The sequence below is a fragment of the Delphinus delphis genome, chromosome 16, assembly GCF_949987515.2.
Source record: "Delphinus delphis chromosome 16, mDelDel1.2, whole genome shotgun sequence".
In the NCBI taxonomy this organism is placed as follows: Eukaryota; Metazoa; Chordata; class Mammalia; order Artiodactyla; family Delphinidae; genus Delphinus; species Delphinus delphis.
In genome coordinates, this window is record NC_082698.1 from 61,947,542 (window position 1) to 61,974,056 (window position 26,515).

The window sequence follows — 26,515 nt, forward strand, 5'->3', positions numbered from 1 at the left end:
TGCTTCCTGCAGCCTGATTCCCCGGGGAGGGTGGGTCAGGGGTGGGTCCCTGGCTGGTGGTGGGCAGGCGCTTCATGGCCCTGTGTCTTCCCCAAGCGCAGGTCCCTTTATGAGCAGCAGACCAGCCTGGTGGCTGGCAGCAGGACACCTGAGTCTGCATGCTGAGGAAGATGGGTGAGGCCGTGGCCAGAGTTGCGAGGAAGGTCAACGAGACAGTGGAGAGCGGCTCCGACACCCTGGGTGAGTAAGGGCACGGCTTTTCCAGCTGTAGGGCACCCTGTACGTGGTTTATTGAATCAGTTTGGAAATGAGATAGAAAGGGAAGGTGAAAGACACAGTATCAGCATGCACCCCTCGCCATGAGGAGCTGTGTTCCATGGACTTTTGTTTTTTTTTAAATTTATTTTTGGCTGCATTGGGTCTTCGTTGCTGCACACAGGCTTTCTTTAGTTGCGGCGTGCGGGGGCTACACTTCGTTGTGGTGCGCAGGCTTCTTATTGCGGTGGCTTCTCTTGTTGCAGAGCATGGGCTTTAGGAGCGCGGGCTTCAGTATTTGCAGCATGCGGGCTCAGTAGTTGTGGCACGCAGGCTCAAGAGCTCAGGCTCAGTAGTTGTGGTGCATGGGTTTAGTTGCTCTGTGGCATGTGGGATCTTCCCGGACCAGGGATCGAACCCGTGTCCCCTGCATTGGCAGGTGGATTGTTAACCAATACGCCACCATGGAAGTCCCTCCATGGACTTTTATTGCAGTTGTGTTTAGTTTGTGTATACGGGGTCCCAGCGTAAGATGTATTTCTTACTATGGGTCATAGTTCACAGAGGTTTGAAAAGCACCAAGTAGGGCTTCCCTCTGCCGGGAGCATGTCTGCCTGCCCTCAGACTGCTGATGACTCAAAGTGTGTATGTGCCCTTGGACCAGGTGGCAATAGGTGGCACTGCTAGGTAGCCCCATGTACCAGGCCCTGTGCAGGTGCCTCCCAAGTGTTGCCTTATTGAATCTTCACAACTTCCCTGTGATGGATGATACCCACCAGGCATGACTAGCCTCGGATTTCAGATGAGGAGATGGAGGGTCGAAGGCAGAGTGGGCTTTTTTCAGGTCACACAGTCAGGCGGCCGCTTTTCGTTCCACTGTTTTAATTGAATTGTGTCAAATATTGTTGAATTGGTTATTGCGTTTTAGCCCATGCAGCTACCCTAAGGCTGTAAGCACTTAAGCAAACTATCCCATTTAATTGAATTCAGCAGATAATTGTTGACTATCCACCACGTGTAAGAGTTAGCGGGGGATCGTGTGTGTGTGTGTGTGTGTGTGTGTGTGTGTATGTGTATGTGTGTGTCCCGCTGGAATGTAAGTGCCGTCTTAGAGCCACAGGTGTGTTGCAGGAACACAGAGGAGGTGAACGCAGGCCTGCCTGGGGGATGATTGACGGGGTGGGATTTGAGTTGGGTCTTTGGCACACAGAGGAATTTCACCGGCAGCTTAGGGATGTGTGTGCCTGTGTGTGTCTGTGTCTGTCTGTCTGTTTCATGAAAGAGCCTTTGCATGGAGGTTACTGCCTGCTAATGGCCCAGAGACTGGAAAGGTGGAGCGTTTCTGTGAGCAACCATTGGTCAGGTGTGTCTGAGGGTCCTGGGGCAGGGGGTGGTGGCCCAGAAAGTGGAGGGACACTCAGTCTTCAAGACGCACTTGGTCACCACCTCTTCCAGGAAGCCCTTGGCCCTGCCCCATCCACCCCTTGCTCCCTTCCTCCTCTGTGGGACTCATTCAGTGTCCCTGGAAGGGAGGGATCCTGTGGTCTTTTGTCCCCCACCTGCCAAGAGCCAGAGCAGCGTCTGGCACTTTGTAAAGCACGTAGCGGTGTTTACTGAACTGAGTGATAGTGAGAGAAGCATCTCCTCTGTCAGCAAACAGACTTGAAGATTGCTGTTGGTTTTGGAGGGAAGTCTGGCAGGGGGTGGTGCCGGGGGCAGCCTTTGGCTGGTGCACTGAGGGCTGTGGGCCCTCAGGAAAGGAATTCTGGAATCCTGTGCTGGTCACTCATAGGGTTGCACTTACCCGAGTGCTCAAGGCTCTCCACCACTGATACGGCCTGGATTTGAATCCCCACAATGCCACCTACTAGCCTGCTTCCTTCGCAGATTGCTTTACCTCTTGGAGCCTTGATTTCTTCATCTATAAAATGGGATGGTAATTGTGCCTGCCTCATCAAGGGAGCAATTGTAATGTCTTAAGGTGCTTGGCATGAGTAGCTCAATAAACGGCAGCTATTATTTTCAATTTTTCTCATCTCCAAGGGCTGGAGGTGGGGCCTAAGTCCCTCCCCTCCCCCACCACCAACGCACCTCCTCCAGGTGTCAGCCAGTCACCTGGCTGGGTGTCCCCACTTGCCTTGGGATGGGGAGTTCAGTGCAAATCGACGGATCTCAGTGGTGAATAACCTACCCCTACCTTAAAATGGTGCAGGGGGGAGGGACACATATGCGGCTCGTTCTCATCCAGATGTGTGAAGGGGGCAGGGTGGAGGGGCAGCAGAGCTGGGAGAGTGGAATTCTGACCTCCTGGGGACGTGCTGTTTGAGGGAGGATTTCAGGAGGCAGCAGTGAGGGGGCGGGTGTCCCAGGCACCGGGAGGGCTGCGCCTGAGTCGGGGGCAAGGCCGCTGCAGAGTTGCCGCTGGGGATGGGGGAGATGAGGGATGCCACTGGCAGGCGGAGAGCCTGCAAGGCTGTGTTGAGTTTAGACTTCCATGTCTGAGGACCAGAGATTGCAAATTCAGTTGCCTCTGCAGGCCAGGTGGGGATTTCTGTGAACAGAGTGGATGCCCTGCCTGGAGTGAAGTGTGCAGCTCGTCTAGGGTAGGGCACTCTGTAGCCAGCTTCTCTCTCTGCCCGGGTCATGCCCACTGAAAAGCTCAAGCCAGGCCTCTGGCAGCCCTGCCTGGCCACTGCAGTGCCTGGGATTGGAACCCTAGCTGGCTGGCACCAGCGCCTGGGCCCTCTCTGTTCTGGGGTGGGGGGCAGATGGTTGCTGATCGCCGGTCAACTTGGGGGAGGAGTTCAGTGCTTGAGCCTTGATGGTCTTGGCTGAAGCTCGAGACTTGAGACTTTCACATGGAGGTGGCTGGGTCTTTAAACTCAGGGCTGAATGAGGGGGCCTTTTTACTTCAGTGCCTGACGAAGAAGCAGAATGCAGAGCAGGCCACTGTGGGCGCCTGCAATCCTGACCCTTTGGCAGGTGGAGCTCATCAGGCTCATGCAATCTGAGGGGTCAGCAGTCAGCACGTATTGAGCGCCTGCTGTGTGCACAGTGCTGGGGAGCTCCCAGGGATACGTGCAGTGGAGTTCTGGACCTGAGACTGGCCCGCCACTAGGACAGCAGTGACTGATGCACGGGCTCCGTGCTGAGCCGTGTCAGATGGACTACAGGTGGTGGTAATTCAGAGGTGGGAGATATTGCTGGGTGTTGAAGGAGTCTGGGAAGGCTTTCTGGAGGAGGTGGGAATTGATGTGGGTCTTGAAAGATAGGTGAAGTAACCCAATATGGTTCTCATGTAAAAGAGCAAACAATCTGAAGCAACTAAAAAGCCAGTACTAGAAAATTGCTTGAAGAACCTTTGTTACAGCTAATATATAATGCAGTTTACGTAGCTATTAACCATGGTGTGTAAAATTTCATTACGTGCTTCCATGAGGACTGGCAAATTCTCATGTATAATGTGAATTGGAAAAGAACAAGGATCCCAAACTGTATAGACAGTAAGATGCCAATTATGTTAAACATGTGTATATACATAGATAAAAATTGGAAAGAAATAAGATACAAATGGATGTTAGAAAATACCATTCTTCATTTTCTGAATGTTCTATGATGAACATATTACTCTCACAAGCAGAGAAGAATAGATTTTAGGGAAAGGACCACCTTCCACTCTAGAAAGTGAAAGTAAAACCCACTTCCCAACAGCAAACAAGAGGTCCAGGAGTTAAGGAAGTAGCTTCTGCTCTAAGCCCCTGCCCCTGGGTGTGGAATGAGCTTCCCTGGCTTCTCCCCTTCTGCTGAGTTTCCCAGCTTGCCTCCCTGTGCACAGGCTGGGGGCACAGGCCTGGTGGGATGTCTGTTCCAATGCTGCAGAGTGGGAGATCCCTGCAGAGGCTGGGCTGGGGAGAGCTCGGTTACAGGCTCTCACCTTACTCAGGTAGGTAACCCTGGGAAGCATCACTCGTGCTGCCCCGGCCACTCACGGGTGCACTCCAGAGCCAGGCTTGCTCCTCCTGTAACCTGAGCTTTGGTTCACAGCCCTTGTTGCCTCACTCCAGGCCTCCTGACCCCCAAAAAGTGGGCTTCTTTCCATCTGGCCTCTGGTCTGCCCCTAGGTTTGAGTTGAAGCCACTTTCTTCCAGCCCCTCACCCCTCCTCAGCATCATCTTCTAGACTTTTTGAATGAGATTGCAAAGAGCTGGGAACTCCGCACTGTACTCAGACTCGCCTCCCCTGAACCAGGCACTCCTCTCTATCCCCCTCTTGTCCCCCCAAGTTAGTTTTTCCTCTTTTTAAGGGCCTCATGCCCACCTGGACTTCCCTGGGTCCTTGCACCCCTGAGGGGCTTCTGACCTCACCCTTCCCTCCCTGGCATCAGATGGCAGCACATCCAGCCAGTGGACCATCAGGCCAGGCTACTCTGCACCCACTCCTTTTCAGGGGGAGGCTCCCAGGTTTGGGGGGATGACTTTAAAAAATTGATCATTACTGCAGAAGAGCAGGATTTGGAAAGGCTTGGGAGGGTGTGGGAAGGGAGGGCTTGGCTGGCTGAGATCCAGGCACTGGCAAAGATGGGAAGAAGGAAGAAACAAGGTGAGCTGGGAAGGAAAGGAGCTAGCATTTATCTGGGGCCTGCTGTGTGTCAGGCTGCCATACTGGGCATTTAACATGCCTCAGGTGGGCCCGCGTGCCTAGAGCCCGTGCTCCACAACAAGAGAAGCCACCACAATGAGAAGCCCGCGCACCGCAACGAAGAGTAGCCCCTGCTCGCCGCAACTAGAGAAAGCCTGCGTGCAGCAATGAAGACCCAATGCAGCCAAAAATAAAAATGATAATAAATAAAAATAAATATTAAAAAAAATATATGCCTCAGGTGGTAAGGGGAAGGGGGAAGCCCCTGTGGGCTGCTTCTGCTTCCGTGCAGGTCGCGGACCCCACTCTAGAGCTTTCACAGTGGAAGCTCAGAGGCCGGGCATGGTGACCTGCATGTTAATGGGAACCCTGTATGATTCTTCCCTGCCTCAAATTTTGGGAACCACTGGCTTACTACTTACAATCTGGAACTTCCTTCTCCTGGTGGGTTCTGGAGGGCTGGGTGGCAGGGGTGGGGTGGGCTGAGGGGGGGTGGTGTTGTCTGGGCAGGCTTCTGGATTTCTGTGTGTGTGTGTGTGTGTGTGTGAGTGACAGAGAGGGAGAGAGAGGGAATGAATATGAACATGGACTTGATCCATCCTCAGGGAACTGAGCGGCTAGGCTGGGCGCTGTGAGAAAACCAAGTGAGGAGACCAAGGTTAGTGAGAGAAGGGATGTGTTGTTCCCTACTCTCCCCCTTCCCCTCCTTTCCCTCCTCCCCTCCTGTCCTCCCTCCCTCCTCTCAGGCTCACTCATGCTTTGGACACTTTTCTCCTGTCTCACCAGCAGATGGCACCCCGTCACAGCCGACCTGGTGACAGGCAGCAGAGTCAGGGACTTGACTAGGGTGTGAGGGCCAGGTCCTGACAAGGGCTTCCACGTCCTGGCCGGCTCACATCCTGTGTCTGCATTCCTAGCTGACTCCCCAGTGATTTGATTTTGCAGCCCCTTTCTTGAGCAAGAGTGCTGAGTAAATGCAGTATCAGGAAGCACTCCATACATACTCACTGGACCAGAATAACATCTTCCCTTGGGTCAGATACTGCCACCGGCTCCTTTGTCAACAAACACACATTGGACACCTACTGTGTGTACCTTGGGAGGACCCAAGTGTCCCAGAAGTGCCCAGTCTGGAGGGGGAGACAGACACACACACGTACGCACACACACGTCCCGAGGGAGGGGGCAGCCAGGGTCTGTGGTGGAAGCAGTCTTTTTTGGCTCCAGGAGGGGCTTTTGGGTCTACAGTTCCTGGCCCAGAGCCCAGGAGGCTGGTGCTGGTAGTAGGGGAGGGGTGTGTGTTTTGCTGCCATGTCTCCTGGCCTGGGGAGTCCTGAGGATCAGCCAGGTACAGGTCAGCTCCGAAGGCATGGAGGAGGGAACAGGCTGTCTGTCACAGGGCAGCCCTCAGCCTGGCCGGGGCCGCCCGTCTCTTTACTGCGAGGGCTGGAAGCCTCAAATCTGCCGATCGGCCACCTTTCAGTTCCTTGAATTGCTAAACCCTTTCCAGCCTCAGGGCCTTTGCACATGCTGTTCCCTTTGTCTGGGATGCTGTTCCTTGTTCTTCATGGCTGGGCCCTTCTCATACGTTAAGGTTCAGCCTAAATGTTTCGTCTAGAGAGACCTCCCTGACTTTCCTTTCTAAGTGGCCTTTACCCAGTCATTTTTCTTTAAAAAAAAAAAAAAAGAAGAAGCTATGAAAAGGTATACACAGGTAGCAAAGTCCATAAAGTCATATATACTTAGTTCAGCAGATATTTGTAAAACGAATACTCATGTAACTACCATCCAGGTCTAGACATGGAATATTGCCAGAATCTCCAAAAGCCGCTCCCACCCCCAGAGGTAGCCACCATCGCAACTGTTGTGATGAGCCTTTCCTTCCTTTCTTTAGTTTGATCTTGCTTTCCTTTCATTTTCCTGGTCCTTGGATATTGGAGAGAGCAGACTGTGGGCGCTGGTGGTGGGGGATCAGGAGGTCTTGCTTGGCAGGATGTGCCAGTGCAGAGAAAGGGGTGGAGGTGAGACCCTGGCTAGGGCTAGTGTGTGAGGGTATCACTCAGAGGCAAATAACCAGTATACAAAGGGAAACCAGTAGAGCTTTCAGAGAGCCCAAGGGTTTCACTGGTACTGAGTTGGCACAGTGCAGTAGCCTGTGGTGCAGAAATGCAGGGCCTGCACCTGGCGTGCCCTTCTCATTTCAGAGGAGAGTGACTGGTGTCAGCCCAGCTCAGGGTGCCTGTGGAGTCCTGGCTGCTTCTGAACTGGCCCCAGAGAGGTGGACACATATGGCCGTGTCCAGGCAGGTAGCACTGAGCCCATTGTTCAGGCAGGTGAGGAGGGGCCCGGGTGGGGGTTTCTGGAAATCCTTTTCTTTTTCTCTCTCTCTCTTTTTTTTTTTTTTGGCTGCACTGCACGGCTTGTGGGATCTCAGTTCCCTGACCAGCGATCGAACCCACACCCCCTGCATGGGAAGCATGGAGTCTTAACCACTGCACCGCCAGGGAAGTCCCTGGAAATCCTTTTACACCATGCTGTGGTCTGGCATTGCTTCTTTGTGCTCAGGTCGGTATGGGCTCGTTGGGGTCCTGTATGGACCCCCGGCCTCAGGTATAGAAGGGGCCGTGGAGGTAAAGAGAACAGCTCAGTATTGGAAGGCAGCTCTTGGGATGGAGAGAGAGAAAATTTGTTCTGTGGCTCTAGCCTGGGCATTTGCACTCTGCGGAATACTTTTAAAACTATATATGTTTAACTTAAAAAACAGGGCTTCCCTGGTGGCGCAGTGGTTAAGAATTCGCCTGCCAATGTAGGGCACATGGGTTTGAGCCCTGGTCCGGGAAGATCCCATATGCCGCGGAGCAGCTAAGCCCGTGAACCACAACTACTGAGCCTGCATGCCACAACTACTGAAGCCCACGTGCCTAGAGCCCGTGCTCCGCAACAAGAGAAGCCACCGCAATGAGAAGCCCGCCACCATAACGAAGAGTAGCTTCCGCTCGCCACAACTAGAGAAAGCCCACGCGCAGCAACAAAGACCCAGTGCAGCCAAAAAGTAATAAATAAAAATAAAAAAATAAATTTATATCTAAAAAACCCAGTATGTATCACCTGTGCCTAGTGCACAAAGCATAAGGCCCAAAGGGTAAACAGAGAGGCCGGGCTTCCTCCCACCCTGTCTTCTGGTCCACTGGTCCCTCCGCCCGGCACAGTGTCTTGTGGAACTAGAGGAACAGTTGCAAGGTTACGCTGGCTAACTCTAGAGTTGCTAAAGGGTGAGGATGGTGAGCTGTGTCCTGAAGTTGTTTCTGTAGCAGTGATGGGACAGAACCCCAAAGCCCTTTGGTAGTGGCTCAGGTCTCTCTGTTGGTGGTGGGGGAGTCCCTGAGTCCCCTTCTAGAGCTTTGGAAGCTCCAATGGCCACGAGCCCCACCCATCTCCATCCCAGCCCCACTGTGGGCCTCAGTCTTCTGGAAGGAGGGAGGATAAGAGTGGGGGGTCTGTGGTGGGCATTCTCAAGCACAACACACCTGTCCCTTGGGTCCCTGTTTGCTGTGATGCTGCCCCGACACAGCATTGGTGCTCAGAAGTCATGTGTCAGGTGGATGGAGGAATTCCCTCATCCCACAGGTATAAATCGCGCAGTCTTCTCTCCTTAGTTTTCTCTCCTGTTCATTGTTCGGTCTGCAGAAATCACCCCAGCCATGAGAGCCGGTCCAGCCCTGAGGGGCCTCCAGGGAAGCCCGGGCAGTGGGAGGTGGAGGTCTCATCACAGCAGGGAGACTGGGCCCTAGATGGCGCGGTGACTTGTGGAAATGCCGCAAGCCCTGGAGACAGGCGGCCAGCTGATTGCATGGCGTGTAGAATGCTTGCAGAACCTAAAGTGAACTAAGTGAGGATGAGTTCCCCTTCTACTGTCTTGAGTTGTGTACACGCCGGGTGTTGGCTTAGCATCCGTGTTAAGGGGGTTGAACAGAAGAGGCGGCATTTCAGCTGAACCTTAAAGGACGGAGCAGGTTTAGCGGTGTAGGTGTGGGACAGGAGTGAGGGGAAGGCATTCTAGGTGAGGGTGTCTGAGCAAAGGTGGGGCAGCATGCAGGCCCGTGCTTGTGATGGGAATAGCAACACGGGAGAGCAAAGGGAGCTGAGTCAGGAGGGGAGGTAGGGGCTGGCCCAGATCTCAGAGGGCCTTGAGTGTCACCTTAAGTAGTTCCTACAGTAAAGTCCTAACTTACACAGAGATTAGGTTCTAAAGAGAGCCTGAAAAGTGAAGATCACCTAGAGTCAAATGACCCATGAAAAAAACAACCGGGTGATTTAATCATCGCTCAGCCTTAGCAGGTAGCTGCTGTTATTGTCCCCATTTCACAGAGGAGGAAACTGAGGCACAGAAAGACTAAGCAACTTCCCCAAGCCGGGGATTTACACCCAGGCACTCCGACTGCAGGGCCTACGTTCTTAGCCCTGTGTTAACCTGCAGGCTGGGACAGACCGTTTTGATGGTTGGGGACCAGGTGAGGTTGCGGGCTCACAGATAGCACACCCAGGCTGTAGGGAACCACGTACCTTCAAAAACGCTAGAGTCACACTCAGCATCTGTGTTCAGCAAGTTAAATGGGGCCCCAAGCTGCCTCGGCTGTACCTGGTCTGGGCAGCAGTGGGGGGCCCCTGGCAGGTTCTGAGCAGGGAGTGACGTGATCTGGGCCGGGTTTCAGAGGAGCACTGCCGGGCACGGGATGGATGTGAGACCATGGAAAGGATAGCAGGGAAGAGGCACCTTCCATGCGCCGGGCCTGTGCTGGTGTGGCCTTGTCCTGAGTCAGACCAGTGGGAGGAGGACGAGAGGAAAGAGAGGCTGCGGGAGGGGCTGGGCAGCCGATTGGCTGTGGGCGGCATACAGTTTGAAACCTGGTCATCATGTAAACTAGGGAGGCCTGGGCCGTTTGGGTGGATAAGGAGATTCTGATGATTTGGGGTCCCCAAGGGACACCCCTGAATAAGCACATAGCCGGGAAATATGGGCATAGCCAGCTAGAAATGAAGATGTCTGCAGAAGTGCTGCTGCCCCAGAGGGGCCCTAGTTCTGGGCTCCCTGACAGCCCCAGTGCATCCTTCACGCCTCCCACCAGCACAGACCAGCAGACATCCCAAGAAGCAGGTGGTTAAATAGGCTGCCAGGCTGCCCTGTGTCACTGGCACTGAAGAAGCATTGTTTTGAAGGCAAAGAGAAATCTTCTCTGAAACCACGTGGATAATTATGCAGCTTTAAAAAATGTATGTTGGTGGAAGAACAAAAATGTTCTGCCTCAGAGAGATAACCAAATAGATAATTTGGTGGCATCAAAAGCTTGCGTCGGGCTTCGCCGGTGGCGCAGTGGTTGAGAGTCCGCCTGCCGATGCAGGGGACGTGGGTTCATGCCCCGGTCCGGGAAGATCCCACATGCCGCGGAGCGGTTGGGCCCGTGAGCCATGGCTGCTGGGCCTGCGCGTCCGGAGCCTGTGCTCCACGACGGGAGAGGCCACAACAGTGAGAGGCCCGCGTACCGCAAAAAAAAAAAAAAAAAAAAAAAAAAAGCTTGTGTCACCCAAGTATGAGAGTGTTAGCCTTGAGGTTATTAAAATCAGCAAGGCTGAGGAAGTTATTAAAATCAAATGCTTCCAGAAATGCAAACATGGCTCTGGCTGGCAAGGCAGCTGGGGATGGAGGGAGGTGATGCAGGGGCCTGGCAAAGCCAGTCATTCTGGAATGGAGCCCCGACACACCCCGAGCGGTAAGTGTGGTGACCCAGGCTGAAATGAGTGATCTGTGCTCACCTTTAGACGTTAGGAAATTGTAGTTTATTCAGAGACAGTTGCTGCCAAAAGTCGTTATCATTAAAGATGAGGTTGAATTAAGAGCTGCTTAATTGGCATCTGCCTCATCGTGGTTGACTGTGTTTTGCTAAGACGCATATTTTTGTCATGCTCCAGTGTATCACTGGGATTCCTTATTCTGTCGAGTTCATGTCAGCAAACGTGTATTCACTGTGTGCCCCGTCTGTCTGTGCCAGGCTCTGCAGAGGATGGGGAGGGGAGAGGAGGAGGAGGGAGCTGATTACTGAGCTCCGGCAGGTGTCCCATTACGCCGTGCACTTGCTGGTATTGCTGCCTGGATCGTGCTTTGCCCAGATCTTTGCATGCCCTGCGCCTTCTTTTTTATTCTTGTCTCAGCTAAATGCCGCTTCCTCCGAGAAGCCCTAGTGAGGGTTGCTGCCCTTGCCCCTGCCTCAGTTACCTGCTCCCCATTACACCGTTTTATGTTTTGGAGAGCAGTGTCATTGCCTGACATTCTTTCAGGTATTTGCGTCTGTATTTACCACTCTTCTCCCCAGGCTGGCGTGTAAGCTCCTCGAGGCCAGGGACTCTGTCCTGCTCATCACTGTACCCTTGGACTGTGCTACCGTGTGCTGGGTACTCAGGAAATCTTTGTCATATGAATGATTGCGTCTGATTTTCTCAACAGCTCTGGACGGGTGGTGTTTTCATGTCGCTTACAGAAGGGGAAACCGAGGCTCTGAGAGCTGTAGTGGTTTACCTGGCTTCTCACAGCCAGCAAATCTTGTGCTGGAATTTAAACTCGAGTCTCTTGGCCTCCCTCGCCCTCTGCAACAGGCCACCCGCTTCATTGGGACCTAATCCTTGCCCTCAAGGAGCTCTCCGCCCCGCCAGGAAGAGTGAGACAAACACATTAGTCATTCTCATGGAAGACAAACGGGCGAGGCGCCCTGATAGAGGCGGCAAACACACACCGGGAGCTTAAGCGCGGGAGCAGTTCCATCAGTTGAGGACTTGAGCAAAGGCTTCTTGGAGAGGTGGTCTTTAGACAAGACCTTGTAACATGGTGTTGCCGGGAGAGGATGTTGAGGATAAGGGGCACGTTCTACTTAATGGGAACGGCACCAGCAAAAACAGAGGTGGGAAAATAAAGGGAAATAAAGGGAACAATGAGTAGTCTGGCTCGGCCAGAAGGTGGGAGCAGAGTCGCAAGCAGGATACCTAAAAAGGGAGGTCGGACCCGGATCCCTTGGCGGGATTGCTGGGCTGCAGAGAGTGGGTTCATTCTGTGTGGCATGGGGAGTCCATTCTTGAATGGAGAGAGGTATTCAGGTGATGGGTATGGAAGGGTGGGGCAGGGTGTGGAGAGATTTCTCAGTGAAGAAGCGGCCATTGTCATTGTCAAGGTGGATTTCAGGGTTGTTAAGCTGATGTCTTTTAGGTAACAGTAAAACCATATTAATCACATCTTTGCCACAGACAGCAGGGTTCTTGCCATGAGTTCAAACCCTAAACAGATATTAGCTCATTCCTTTCTTCATTCCCCGAAAGGGCATTTGAACACCCATTTTATAGAGGGGGATCCCAAAGCAAAGCTTCCCAGGGGTGAGGGGTATGGTTACGTTCAGAAGTGTTTGCCCAGCTCTGTGCTGGGCCTGAGGGGTAGTCAGCAGGAGGGCACGTGCTCCTCTGGTCAGGTTCATCGCTCACGGATCCTGTAGGCAAGTCTGCGGATACTTACCAGTTGGGGGAAGATGGTCCAGCACAAGCACGAAGGCAGGTGTCCTGAGGCTGAAGTGGTTGGGACGCCCTTCCTGGGGGAGGTGGGCTGGGCTGGCAGGAGGAGCTCTAGGGGCAGAGCGGAGAGGGAAGGGCATTCTAGACCGTGGGAAAGGCATGAGCCACACCTGGGTGATGAGTGAGCTCGAGGACTGGCAGGTGGGTGGCTGCGGTGAGGTGTGCAGCCGGCGGCCAGGCCCTGGTGTTTGGCTGGGTCAGATGCTGAGCCCACGGTGCTGCTTGGAGACGTTTGCTGCCACTTCCTGGATCCATTCAGTTCTTCAGCTGTGACCTCAGGAAGCCCACTTACTCCTCTGAGAAAGCATGCCTTACAGGGCAGAATTCCTTATTATTTCAAGTCTGAGTGATTGTTTGAGGAGGAGAAAAGGCATTGTAAAAATCCAGTCAGTAACTGCAGCTCTTTCGTGCCCGGGCGCTGCCTTTGTTCAGTAAGTACAGTCTCCCCAGCTGTCAGCTGCAGCCCCCCTTACCTTCTGCCCTGCTGAGAAGCCGGCTCCGGGCTCGCTGAGTCATCTGGCACCTCGTCACCCCTGGAGAAGCCCACATGCACACGTGGGCTTCTGCTATGGCGAGAGTACTGTCAGGTCTCCTCTGCCCAGCAAGTTAGACCGGGGAAATATATTCTGGGACATGCGCTGGCTCCTCCTGTGGGCCAGGCATTGTGCCGGGCACTGGGGGTGTTGGGGAGGATGAGAGGTGAAAGGACACTGTCCCTGCCTGCAAGGAACAAGTGTTTGTCTCCCTTTAACCATGTGCATGTGATGTTCACGGTTTGGGCCATGTCAGAGGGCCAGGTGTACTCCCAGTCACAGGTGGAGTAACGTGATTGACTCTCAAGTCAGGCTGCCCTGGTTTGAATCCTGGCTCAGCCACTCATTAGCTGTGTGACCCTGGGCAAGTTACTTGATCTCTCTGATCAAGTTAAGTCTGATCTGAGTTAAATCTCCATTTTCTTATGTCTAAAAGGTCCTTACTTTCTAGAGTTGTGAGGATGAAAATTGGGTAATGCCCATAAATGTTTAGAATGGTGGCCAGCGTATGCTCAGTGCTATGAGTATTAACTATGATTATTATTACTTAACATTTTTCTTTAAATAAATTTAGCATAGATACAATTTAAAAAGAACTTTATATCATTACTGTAAATGAAAAATCAACATAGTTTTTCATTAATAGTTGATAACTATAAAAACAAAGATGAAAACAGAACACGGTTATGAAATCTTAGGTTAGGCTTGAATCTGCTTCCCATTAAAGAGGGGGTAAAGCAAGGACTAGAGGACTGAGAATTTGAAATGGGACTTTCTCACCGTGTGGCTGATTGTTATTTGTACAGTGAGCACCATCTAAGACCCTCTCGAAGTGCGGTCCAAGGACCAGCAGCATCAGCATCCCTGGGGGGCTTGTTAGAAATGCAGATGCTTAGGCCCCATCCCAGATCTGCTGAATCAGAACCTGCATCCTGGGACTTCCTCGGTGGTCCAGTGGTTAAGACTCCACGCTCCCAATGCAGGGAGCCCGGGTTTGATCCCTGGTCCAGGAACTAGATCCCGCATGCATGCTGCAACTGAGTCCACATGCTGCAACTAAGAAGTCCGTGTGCCACAACAAAGATCCCGCATGCCACAACAAAGATCCCCCCTGCCACAACCAAGACCTGGTGCAGCCAAAATAAATAAATAAAATTAAAAAAAAACAACAAAAAAACCTGCATCCTAACAAAATCTCCATGTAATTCACGGGCACATTACAATTTGAGAAATCTGGTCTTTTGTTGCCAGATTTGTGAGTTCCACACTTGGAGAGAGGTGGGCTCAGTTCAGTCTCTGTGTTTTATGCATGAGGAGGTTAAGGTCCAAGAGTGACCTGCCCAAGGTCACTTGATGAGTTAAGAGCAGCAGCAGATCAGAATCCAGGTCTCCAGACTGGCTCTGCAGGGCAACATCCTTGAGAGAATGGGAAGCCAAGCCAAGCTCCTACCCATCTTCACTTACTATGTGACCCTGAGCACGTTCTTAACCTCTCCGGGCCTTAGTTTCCTTATCTGCAAAAGGGGACTGACACTACTGCCCTTCCTCAGAGGTTGTTGTCAGGATTAAATGAGATGATGCTCAGTCAGCGTTGGCTGTGGTTATCGCTGTAGAAGACCTCAGAGCCTGCCTGGGCCTCTCCAAGACCTGGCTCAGCTTGTGGCCTCTGCTCAGACCGGCTGTGACCGCCTCAGAGCTGATGGTGGCCACGCTTTCGGCATCAGTGTGGCCACCGTTTCTGTTCCCTTTTGTTCTGCGTATTAGTGATGAGTCATTGATTGAATGAAGTAATTTAATATCTCAAATCAGTGACTGTGCGTCACTTGGTTGTATTCTGTATGGGATTAAATTTTGGTTTTAATTAAACACAGGATTTTATTTTTTTTAAGTGATTGGCTGGCTTGCTGGGAAGAAGCAAGGATTGTTTTGCCAAGTCCCACATCCCACAATAACACACACATATGGTTGTCTCCTTGTTGTGATGTTGTTGGAATACGTGACTGCCAGGGGTCTTCTTTGTCCTTCAAGGAGCAACGGAGCTAAAGCACATCCTTGTAATGAATTCTCGCATCAAAACAATGTATTTTCATCCTCATAACAGCATCTCTTAGTTACTGAGTACACACTGTCTGCCATGCTGTGCTTGGCCCCTTGTAGACCTTTTATTTCATGCTCAGAACAGCCCTGTTAGTTAGATCATCTTGTCCTCATTTTTTTTTAAGTTGAGAAATAATTCACATCCCATAAAATTCACCATTTTAAAGTGTAACATTCTGTGGCTTTTTGTATATTTACAAGATTGTGTAACCATCACCACGATCAATTTTAGAACATTTTCATCACCCCAAAAAGGAACCCTGTACCACTAAGCAATTACTCCAGATTTCTCAAATCTCCCCCAGCCCCTGGCAACCACCATTCTCCTTTTGTCTCTATGGATTTGCTTATTCTAGACACTTTATATAAAGGGAATCATCCAGTGTGTGGCCTCTTGTGGTTGGCTTCTTTCACTTAGCATAATGTTTTTGAGGTTCGTCCATGTTGTATCAGTACTTCATTCCTTCTTATGGCCGAGTGATATTCCAGTGTATGGACCTACCACATTTTGCTTATCCATTCCTCAGCTGATACACATTTGAGCTATTTCTACTTTTGGCTGTTGCAAATGATGCTGCTATGAACATGCATGTAGAGGATTTTGCGTGAATTCTTTTTTTTTTTTTTTTTTTTCCCCGTACGTGGGCCTCTCACTGTTGTGGCCTCTCCCGTTGCGGAGCACAGGCTCCGGACGCGCAGGCTCAGCGGCCATGGCTCACGGGCCCAGCCGCTCCGCGGCATGTGGGATCTTCCCGGACCGGGGCACGAACCCGTGTGCCCTGCATCGGCAGGCGGACTCTCAACCACTGCGCCACCAGGGAAGCCCCTTGCGTGAATTCTTGTTCTCTTTTTATGGAGGGGGAAACTGAGGCTGGAGTTAAGTGACTTCCCTGACATCCCATAGCAAGAAAGCCCCGGCCCAAGAAAAGCCTCAGTTTGGATCTGGAGGAAGAGAGTGCTCTCAGGCCCACACTGTAGGTGCCTCTTCCTTTTTTAGGTCTCTGGCTGTTCTTGTGTGGTTAGAGCACATCCTGACTGTTGGGTGTGATGGCCACTGGCCGGGGGCCAGAAGCTCCGCTTTGTTTGCGGAGGCAGACACTCTGCAGTTCCATCATTTCCCAGAGAGGCTGGGACTTCTGCAGTAGGTCACGGAGAAAGCACCTCTGAGTTCCAGAGTCTCACGTGTGCAGCATTTGTTGTTGGGCTGTCGGCTGTGCTCTGCAGTAGCCCCTCTGGGCTTGGCCCTGGTGGGATTTTTTACCGCATTCCCCATGTAACCATCAGGATGGATGTCCACTGACCAGCCTCCTTGGCCTGTTCCCCATGGATAGCTGGACGTTAGGGATGTTACTTTCTTTAAACTGAGGATATTTGTAAGAAGTAGTAAGCGCTTGTAAAAATATCATACAATACAGAGATCTATAAGGTAGGTAGTAGAAGAAATAACACCCCCAAAACCATGGCCACGTTCAGTGGTCTCGCCATGTTCCCAGAAGATGCCATGCACATTTCCCCTTTCCTGGGCACCTTTCTGCCCTTCTCTAACTCCCCGCCAGGGCCCAGTATAACTGCTGTTGTGATGGAACTTTCTGGACTTCTGCTGTGCTCGGTGAGCTCATCCTGTGACCTTTCCTCCCCAGGTGGCATGAGACAGATGGGGAAAGGCCAGGAAAAGGCTGCTCTAGAAACTGGGAGTTAAACACCAGCAAAATCCCCAAAAATCCCCAAAGCAGTTGTCTCTGGGGAAGGGGATTTTCCAGGAGGCAGGCCAGGGCTCTATTTTTCCTCTTAAACCTTCTAGAGCTAGTTAGCTCTATAAACACTGTGTGCAGATAACAGAATCCAGCCTAATTGTGTGCACTGGTGCGTTGACACCAGTCCTTGATGACTTGTTTCGCTTGCCGTCTGCACCCCACACATCCCAGCTTTGGAGATCAAACAGCATTTCAGAAAACGGCAGCCCTTTGGCTTCTTACGCCAGGATGCCAGCTCCCAACCCCTAGCCCTTGAATATACATGGAGGTGCTGGGAGTTTGATCTTCTGGAAGGGGTCCTGGCTCTTCCCAGCAGGCCCATGCCTAAGTTTTCATTTTCATGTTCCAGAAGAATCTATTTTCTCTATACCAGGCACCTGAATAAGAGTCTCATCCCACCCAGGGCCTCTGATCTGAGGCCCTTGCACAATCCCACATGTTGTTTTGCTAAACTGAGCTCTCTCAGGGTAGACCGCCTGGGTTCAGATCACAGTTCTTCTATTAACCTACTAAGCCTGTGTTTCTACAATGATAAGATGGGAATGAACGTAATACTACCTACTTCATGGGGTTGTTGTGAAGATTAAATTAGATAAAGTGTGTCAAATATTTAAGAAAGTCTCAGGCACATAGGAAGCCCCATACAAGGGTAAACTATTATTATATCACCTTTTTTTACGACTATCTTCTGACGGTAGTAGGAGGAGGGAGCATAGTGTGGTGTAGACTGATGTAGGGTCATAGAAAGACCATGGGCATCAGAGTTGGGTTACTCTTGGTTCAAATCCCAGCTCTCTACTCGTGGACCTGGGTGACCAACTTCCCTGAGCTGCAGATCCCCCCATTATACTGCGTGTTCCAGCACGTTCTAAGGCACAGACAATTCTAGAACCCTTGGCTGCAGCTTGCAGCCTCTCCTCTTTGACAGGAGCACTGGCCAGAGCTCTTTGCTCAGTAGAATCACGGAGTCACAGAATGTCCAGCCTGGTTGAGACCCCCACAAGTACCATGGTCTAAACCCTCATTTACAGAAGAGGAGTCAAGGCCCCTGGAGAAGTTGTTTCCCTGAGACCCCACAGCCAATAGCAGAGGGACCGGGATGAGAACATGGGTCTCCTGAGCCCAGCCCAGCTGCTTCCACACCGATGGTCACCTGTGCCTCTTTCGGAGCCGGAAACATGAACAAGCCAGAGAGAAGAACGAAGAGACGGTGGCTCTGTCTTGAAATAGCCCAGTCTTGGGGGAATCGGGAGGCACCCAGGGCAAAATGACTTTCCTCGAGTGAGCAAACTTAAAGCCCCTGCACAGGCATGGACCAGCCAGCACTTAGTTAATGTGAGTTGCTGTCATTATTGTCACCATCATCACCATCAGTCAGGGCCAAGAAACCACAGCTGGTGGAGGCCTAGTCTCTCTAAGCCAGTAATTCTCAGACTCAAGTTGGAGGGCTTGTTAAAACACAGGTGGCTGGGCCCCGCCCCCAGAGCTTCTGATTTTGTAGGTCTGGGGTGGGGCCTGAGAATGTGCATTTCCAACAGATTCAGGGGAGATGCTGATGCCCCAGACCCCCCTTGCCACTGAGAGTGGTCCTTGGACCTGCCTGGTAGAAATGCAGGATCTCAGGTCCCGCCCGAGACCTGTAGCATCATCTTAGCAGGATCCCCAGATAATCTGTTGGCACATTATAGTTTGAGAGGTGATGGCGTAATGCAGAGTTCTGTACCCTGGCTGTATGTTAGGATCACCAGGGGTGCTTGGGAACCCCTGATTCCCAAGCCCCAACTCACACTAATTAAGTCAGAATCTCTGCGAACGAGACTCAGGTATCAAGAGTCTGTAAAGCTCCCTGGGTGACTGGCCCAGTGTGTCGCCAAGTCTGAGAACCACCAGCTAGAATTCAGAGTGGCAGCCAGGATGGGTCTCAGAGATGATCAGCTCCAACCTTGGCATTTGCCAGAGATGCACACCAAGGGCTTAAGAGCTGAAGGGTCCTGCCTGAGGTCCCACAGCCAATTAAGTGACACATCCAGGCTCTGGATAATTCTTTCACCAGCTCTTTCAACTCTAAACCTCCTTAATATAGCTCCATGGTAACTGCAATATACCAGTGTCCACAGGAATTCATTGTAAATCTTGGAAGGACTGTCTGCTCATTGGAACTCAAGATCTCTTGTTTCAGAGCAGCTGACCATCCCAAGTGACAGTTACATATCGTAGGGAGGCTGTGTACATAGTGGTTAGGAGCACAAGCTCAGGGCCAGCTATGCCCTTTACTAACAAGCCCACAGGTCTGTGTCTCAGATTCTTCCTCTAAAAGCAAAGATGGTGATAATAGTTCCCATCTCATGAGGCTGTTGTGAGGATTAAGAGTTAATATGAGGGCTTCCCTGGTGGCGCAGCGGTTGAGAGTCCGCCTGCCGATGCAGGGGATGTGGGTTCGTGCCCCGGTCCCGGAAGATCCCACATGCTGCAGAGCAGCTGGGCCCATGAGCCACGGCCGCTGAGCCTGCGCGTCCGGAGCCTGTGCTCCGCAATGGGAGAGGCCACAACAGTGAGAGGCCCGCGTACCGCAAAAAACACACAAAAAAAGGATGAAATTTTGCCATCTGCAACAACACGGATGGTCTTGGGGGGTATTATGCTTTGTGAAATAAGTCAGAGAAAGACAAATACTTATGATATCGCTTAATCTGAAAAATAAAACAAACTAATGTATATAACAACAACAGAAAAACAGACTCACAGATATAGAAAACAAACTAATGGTTACCAGTGGGGAGAGGGGAGGGAGGAGGGGCAAGATAGGGGTAGGGAATTAAGAGGTACAAACTACTATGTATAAAATACACAAGCACAGGGAATGTAGCCAATATGTTATAACTACAAATGGAATATAACCTTTAAAAATTGTGAATCACTATGTTGTACACTTGAAACATAAAATATTGTATATCAGCTATACCTCAATAAATAAAATTAAAAATAAACTTAAAAAATTTAAAAGTTAATATGACAATGCTGAGATCACTGACTTTCACACAGGAAGCACTCTATAAATGTTGATTATTATTTCATTAACTGAGTGACCTTGAATAAATCATATGACCTTGGGCAATCCAATCTTTTAACTTCTCTGTGATTCAGTTTCCTCCTTTGTTAAATGAGGGTAAGTGTAGAACTGACCTTACAGAGTACTTGTGAGGAGCAGAAGAGATTGTGGATCTGAGGCCCTGAGCAGTTTTGGACCCACAGCTGGTGTCAGTGAATGGTGGCTGTGGTCATATGTCACAGACAGAAAAACTTACAGTAGTAAGTTCTGTCTGGGGCAGGGCTGAGCTGGGCTGTTCCAGACTCTCTGAAGGGAGCATCTAAAACCATGGGGATTGAGGTTTCTGAGATGTTTTGCCTGAAGTAAAGCTTGTCATGTCCTTCATCCTCATATATGTAAAGCATTGTCACTTGGGAGCAGATACCTATGTGTGATCCAAGAGGGCAGAAGGACCACTAGGTAGTGGCAGGGTAGCAGTTATCATATGGTTCATGAAAGAACTCTCTAACAGTTCGAACCATTCTGTGGAGGGGAGGGGAGCTCCCCATCATCAGAGGTGTTCAAGAAGAGCTCTGTGCCCTCCAGTGGAGACATTGAGAGAATTTCAGGTCTGAGATTGGAGGCTGCATTACTCAGTATTTCCCAAGTTTGCTTATGGGTAAGAATCACCTGGGAATACTTGTTAAAAAACACAAATTCCGGGGCTTCGCTGGTGGCGCAGTGGTTTAGAGTCCGCCTGCCGATGCGGGGGACGCGGGTTCGTGCCCCGGTCCGGGAGGATCCCACATGCCGCGGAGCGGCTGGGCCCGTGAGCCATGGCCACTGAGACTGCACGTCCAGAGCCTGTGCTCCGCAACGGGAGAGGCCACAACAGTGAGAGGCCCGCGTACCGCAAAAAACAAAAAAAAAACCCAAAAAACCCCCACAGATTTCCTGGTGCCATTCCAGACCCACTGAGGCAGAATCTCAGGAGTAGGGGCCTAGGACCCACCTCTCCAGATGCTTCTTACTGGGGAATTTGGAAAACATGGGCTAAATGGCCTTCAGCCTCCTTCTAATCCTGAAAAAAAGAGTCCACGAAAAAAGACGTTTGTGAAAAGAGATATTTTGTGAAAACAAGACATTCTGGGTGGGACTGGTGGCAGATTTCCTCCTGCAGCCTGGGGAGTCTTGCATCTTGGTCAGGCCACAGAGCCCACACACCCTCCAGCCTGAGTCCCTGACACTTTCTCCTCGGGTCCTGTGGCTTGGTTACCAGGGGCTCCATGATCCTCTGCGCTCCCTGCACAGGCCCCTGTCACCAGGCCCACCTCTCAGCGGGAACTGAGCAGGGGTCAGAGTTCTGTTTCTAAGGAACAACACAAGCTTGACTCAGCCCTCCTGACTTCCCACAGAACGTTCTGTTTACTGCTTGGATTTTGCGTTTTCTGCCCTTGTTTTTCCCACCAGTTACTTTTCATTAGGCATTCGTTAGAATTTACAAGATAACCTTTAAGGACCCATGCACTTTGAATTAAAGAGCTTCTTTATTAACACGAAGTACTATTCTAATTAGAGGTTTGGGGACATGCAGTTTGGCCTTCTTGTGACAATAATTATGATTATGAGGATAATTATGCCTTGTGTTTATTACAGTGCCTTCCCCCCAAGGGTCTCTGTTCTCTACTATAGCTCAAGTGTCGGTGCCGGGGGCACTGAGGAGAGGCACACTTGAATCCAGCTGCCATCCAGATGTTGACAGAGGACCCTGTGTTAGTAACCCCAGCCCCTGATGGGGTCTGTGGGTGTGCATGCACCACCAAGTAGCGTGAAATGATTCCTTCCTCTCTGGTGAGGCTCCAGAAAATTGCAGGAGGAGCCAAGGCTCAAAGGTGGAGCCTCAGAGGAAATGAAGGTTCTCTGGGCTTTTGCGCATGCCATGGCCCATGCCTGGGTTGCCGTCCCTCTCTCCTCTCTGATTCTAGTAACCTCTTATCCATCAGTGTGCAGCCTGAACCTAGGCAACCAATTGTCCTGAGTTGTCTGGGGCTAAGGAGGGGTCCCCCAGGATGCAGGGCTTTTGGTACTAAAATTGGGATTGTCCCAGGCAACCCAAAACAAGTTGGTCACCCTACTGGAATCTTTGCATTCCGATTCTTTGCACTCCATCATCTCCCCCAAATGACCTTGGACGATTGGCCTATCAACGCAGGCCTCATTTTCCACCTGTGAGGGTAACTCATGATTAATACATAAACAGCGCCTGCTACTGTGCCTGGCACATGGTCAGTACTCGTGATGCTAGCTATGCCTGTTTTTTTTAGTTGAATGAGAACTTTGAGATCACCCAGCCTCCATCTGGTTCAGGAATCCTCTCAGTGGTGACCCTGCCTGATCACCCCATGACGCTGCACTTACTTCCTCACATGGAACCTTTTCCTTATGACTGCTGAACTAGCCCCCGTCCTGTCAGCTCTGAGGACCCATAGAGAATGGGACTCTCGGTGACATCCCATGGCTCCTGGAGGATGACTTGCCTGTCTCCAGCCTGGGTCTTCTCTTCCCTCGGTAGGGTCCCTCTCTCTCTTAGTGGGACCTGGCCCCCAGCTACATCCTGGCTGTGTCTTCTGTTGTGCTGTCTGCCCTCGTGAGCATTGGACTTGGCTCAACCCCGGGGGCTTTTCTCTACTACACACAGGCATAGTGGGTATAGAAGGTGCCGATCCTTTGAATTAGACCTGGAGAAGAAGTTCCTGAGGACAAAAGGCTCATGAAGAAGGCTGCGGGGCCTCTGTCCCCAGATCGCAGGTGCTGAACTGGAAAGGCCTACAGGAGTTTGTAGCCAAGGCCCTGGTGTCCCATTGAGCTGCTCAGCAGAGACTCCACTTTCTCTGGCCTAGAGACAACTGGGCACATTCTTGACACAGTGGGGCAGGATAGCAAAATGGTTAGTACCCCTGGCTGCCTGATCAGCCTAACCTGTATCCAAATCTTACTCCCCTACATTTAGCTGAATGACCTTGGACAAGTCACTTACTTGCAGTTTTCTCATGTGTACAGAGAGGATACTTCTGACAGCTTAGCTCACATGAAATAGTGCGTGGTGCTATTTATGGTTATTATTATCCCCACCCCAACCAGGGAATGGACATGAAGTGTTTTGCTCCATCTGTACAGATGGGAAGGTGACTGGGCAAGGTCTGGGTACCTGGATCTCCATATTCTTTTTTTTTTTTTAATTTATTAATTAATTAATTTATTGTCTACGTTGGGTCTTCATTTCTGTGTGCCGGCTTTCTCTAGTTGCGGTGCGCGGGGGCTACTCTTTGTTATGGTGTGCGGGCTTCTCATTGCGGTGGCTTCTCTTTGCTGTGGAACACAGGCTCTAGGCACGCAGGCTGCAGTAGTTGTGGCGCAGGGGCTTAGTTGTTCCGCGGCATGTGGGATCTTCCAGGACAAGGGCTGGAACCCGTGACCCCTGCACTGGTAGGCGGATTCTTAACCACTGCACCACCAGGGAAGCCCCCTGGATCTCCATATCCTTGACCCAGGGACCATGGAGAGCTGTGCCGGAGATCACAGGCCTGTCCTCCCAGTTGGGATGGGAGTTCACAGGCAGTGTTAGTGGCTGGTGACGTGGCCTGGATGGGGATGTTTGCATCATATCCCAGCAGGGCACTTTGTAGGAATCCTTGGGGGCCTTTGCCATCAGAGGCAGCCAGACTGTTCTGAGCAGGCGCTCCATGGTGCACACTCCTACCCGAACACCAATCAAAGGATGAAGGGAACAGACGGAGTTCCCAAGAACAAAAAAATCATAGGGAAGCCACAGGGCACAATGTGGAACGGTGCCTGGCACACAGTAGGACCTCAGTAGTTATTTGTGGAAGATAAATGAAAGCAACAGGTGTGGATGCATTTTGGGCCCTCAGCCCCCAACCCCCCCAGATGCCGGGCCACATGCTTCTGTGACTGTGTCAGTGGGCAAGTGAGGCTGCAGAGGCCATGTGTTACTTGCGCTGGGGACTGGGAGAGTGGGGTGGTGTACAGTTGGGATGGCGTGTGGGCAGCCCAGGTGGGAGGAACAAGGCTGTGGGCCGGGCGTTTCTGAGCTGACCTCCTCTGGAAGACAGCTGCTTTGAGGATCCTTGGAAATAACCTGAGTGGCGTTATGTCTCTTCGGCCTTCTTCGTGAGCACTTTCTTTCCCCACTTTGGGGAGCAGAGTTCATTATATGATTCTTTAGTAGTGCCTGAGTGCTGAAAGTGCCAACTCGTAACTTCGACTTCAGTCCAGTACAGAGAGCTACTGTCTTTCTTTCATGGCTCTGCCTTCTCTGTGTCTCAGATTGATGAGGAGCTGGCTGGCTTCAGTTTATCCTTGAATATGTCAGGTTATTTTTTCCAATAAAAGCTATTTTTATGATACGTTTATTTTTCTATTTTAAAAGTAAAGCATCACCATATATACTTAAAATATTTTTATGCAGATAATAGTGGTACTTATTTTGTACAAAATAAACAAACAGCAGGACTATAAATAGTAATAAATTGCTCAAATCCTTTGTAATAACCATTTAACGTTCTGGTTATTTTCCTTTTGGTCTTCTTTCCCAGGCATGTATACTTTTGTACATAGTTGGAATTACTGTGTGCGTATAATTTTTATATTCTGCTTAAAAAAAAAAAAACACCTAAATGCTATAACTTGAACTATTAAACAAGAAAAAGGGCTTCCCTGGTGGCGCAGTGGTTGAGAGTCCGCCTGCTGATGCAGGGGACACGAGTTCGTGCCCCGGTCCGAGAGGATCCCACATGCTGCGGAGCGGCTGGGCCCGTGAGCCATGGCCGCTGAGCCTGCGCGTCCGGAGCCTGTGCTCTGCAACGGGAGAGGCCACAACAGTGAGAGGCCCGCGTACCACAAAAAAAAAAAAAAAGAAAAACAGTGAACAGACATAGGTTGATAATATTATTTAGGGACCTCTACCAACACCTAGGGGGGTGATGGAGTGGGTGGAATGCCAGAACTCCAAATAGAAAAATAGCAAGAGACCTGAACAAGATTTTCCACCAGGGAAATAAAAATGGTTAATTAACCATAAAAGATAATCAGTCTCATGAAAGCAAGGGATACCATTTCCCCTGATCATATTAGCAAGGATTTTTTTAATGATCCTCTTACTTGTTGGCTAGAATATATGTAAATTGGTATAAATATCCTGGAAAGCAGTTTGGCAACACATATCAGTGGCTGTATATTTATTTACTAATTATATTTTCTCCCTGGTGAATATCTATCATCTGGTGGCCTTTCTTAAATTGAGTTACATTGAGCATTTAAAATAATCAAGATAACAACTTATGTATCCTATTTATAGATCCTTTTTCACAATCTGTTGCTTGCCTTATTTTCTTCTAAGCATCCAGGTGTTTCATATTTTTTTATAGTTAGGTTTGTTGATCTGTTCCTTTGTGATTCTTCAAGCCTCCTAGGTTGAGAAAGTCTTCCTCACTTAAGTGGTTGTATAAGTCTGTTTACTTCTGATTTTTTGATTTCATTTCAAAAAATATTTAAAGTGTAATTTTATCTAGAGGTTTTTTTTTTTGATTCTTCGGTTAATTGAGAGTCTCTTTCTCTTATTTTCCCCAAATTGTTCATTGGTTATTCTGACATCAGTTATTAATCCTTCCCTTCCCTAATTTATTTGTGAGGCCTCCATTTTAGTGTTTATTAAACTATGACATATTATTTATGGTCTGTATTTTCTGGACAATGGATCTGTATTTTCTTCTATGATCCATTTTTCCTATTACCCTCTGTTTTAATTACTGCAGCCTTATAAAATTGGTTCTCACTCCACCTTCTTCTCTTTTAGAGAGTCTTGCTTGCTTATTCCCTAGTTGAAATTTAAAACCATTTCATCAAGTTTAAAAAAAAACTTTTTGGGCTTTGAGTAGGAATTGCATTAAACAATCTGTAAATTAACTTCTTTAAAAAATCACTATTATTTCAATATTTTAACTTGTTGTCAACGAATGCTATATATCTCCATGTACAAACCCATTTTTATTTATTTATTTATTTTTTACTTATTTTTTTGGCTGCATTGTGTCTTCGTTGCTGCGCGCAGGCTTTCTCTAGTTGTGGTGAGTGGGAGCTACTCTTTGTTGCAGTGCAGAGGCCCTAGGTGCACGGGCTTCAGTAGTTGCAGCATGTGGGCTCAGTAGTTGCAACGTGCAGGCTCAGTAGTTTTGGCTTGCAGGCTCTAGAGCGCAGGCTGAGTAGTTGTGGCGCACGGGCTTAGTTGCTCCGTGGCATGTGGGATCTTCCCAGACCAGGGATCAAATCTATGTCCCATGCACTGGCAGGCAGAGTCTCAACCACTGAGCCACCAGGGAAGTCCTCCCATTTGTAAAAATATCTTTGTGAACCTTTCTACTTTTTTTTAAATCTTTTTTTAAAATAGATCTTTATTGGAGTATAATTGCTTCACAATACCGTGTTAGTTTTCGTTGCACAACAAAGTGAATCAGCCATATGCATACACATGTCCCCATATTCCCTCCCTCTTGAGCCTCCCTCCCATCCTTCCTATCCCACCT

At 50.1% G+C, this 26,515-nt stretch overlaps 1 protein-coding gene and 1 long non-coding RNA gene across 4 annotated transcripts in view; both read left to right on the forward strand.

Annotated features, from left to right (window-relative positions):
- LRRC20 (leucine rich repeat containing 20) overlaps positions 1 to 26,515 on the forward strand; it is a 66,559-nt gene that overhangs the window by 5,837 nt on the left and 34,207 nt on the right. For 2 of the 3 annotated variants that reach the window (XM_060034858.1, XM_060034859.1), the window contains exon 2: positions 102 to 240. In XM_060034858.1, coding sequence (XP_059890841.1) covers positions 159 to 240 — 82 coding nt within the window. In that variant the 5' untranslated portion in view covers positions 102 to 158. Of the gene's footprint in view, positions 1 to 101; positions 241 to 7,657; positions 7,946 to 26,515 lie in introns of those variants that run through there. The other variant, XM_060034860.1, reaches the window with a different exon arrangement.
- LOC132439449 (uncharacterized) lies at positions 5,519 to 7,535 on the forward strand. The gene is made up of 3 exons (XR_009522361.1): positions 5,519 to 5,551; positions 7,098 to 7,199; positions 7,328 to 7,535. It is a non-coding gene; the product is annotated as an uncharacterized lncRNA (long non-coding RNA).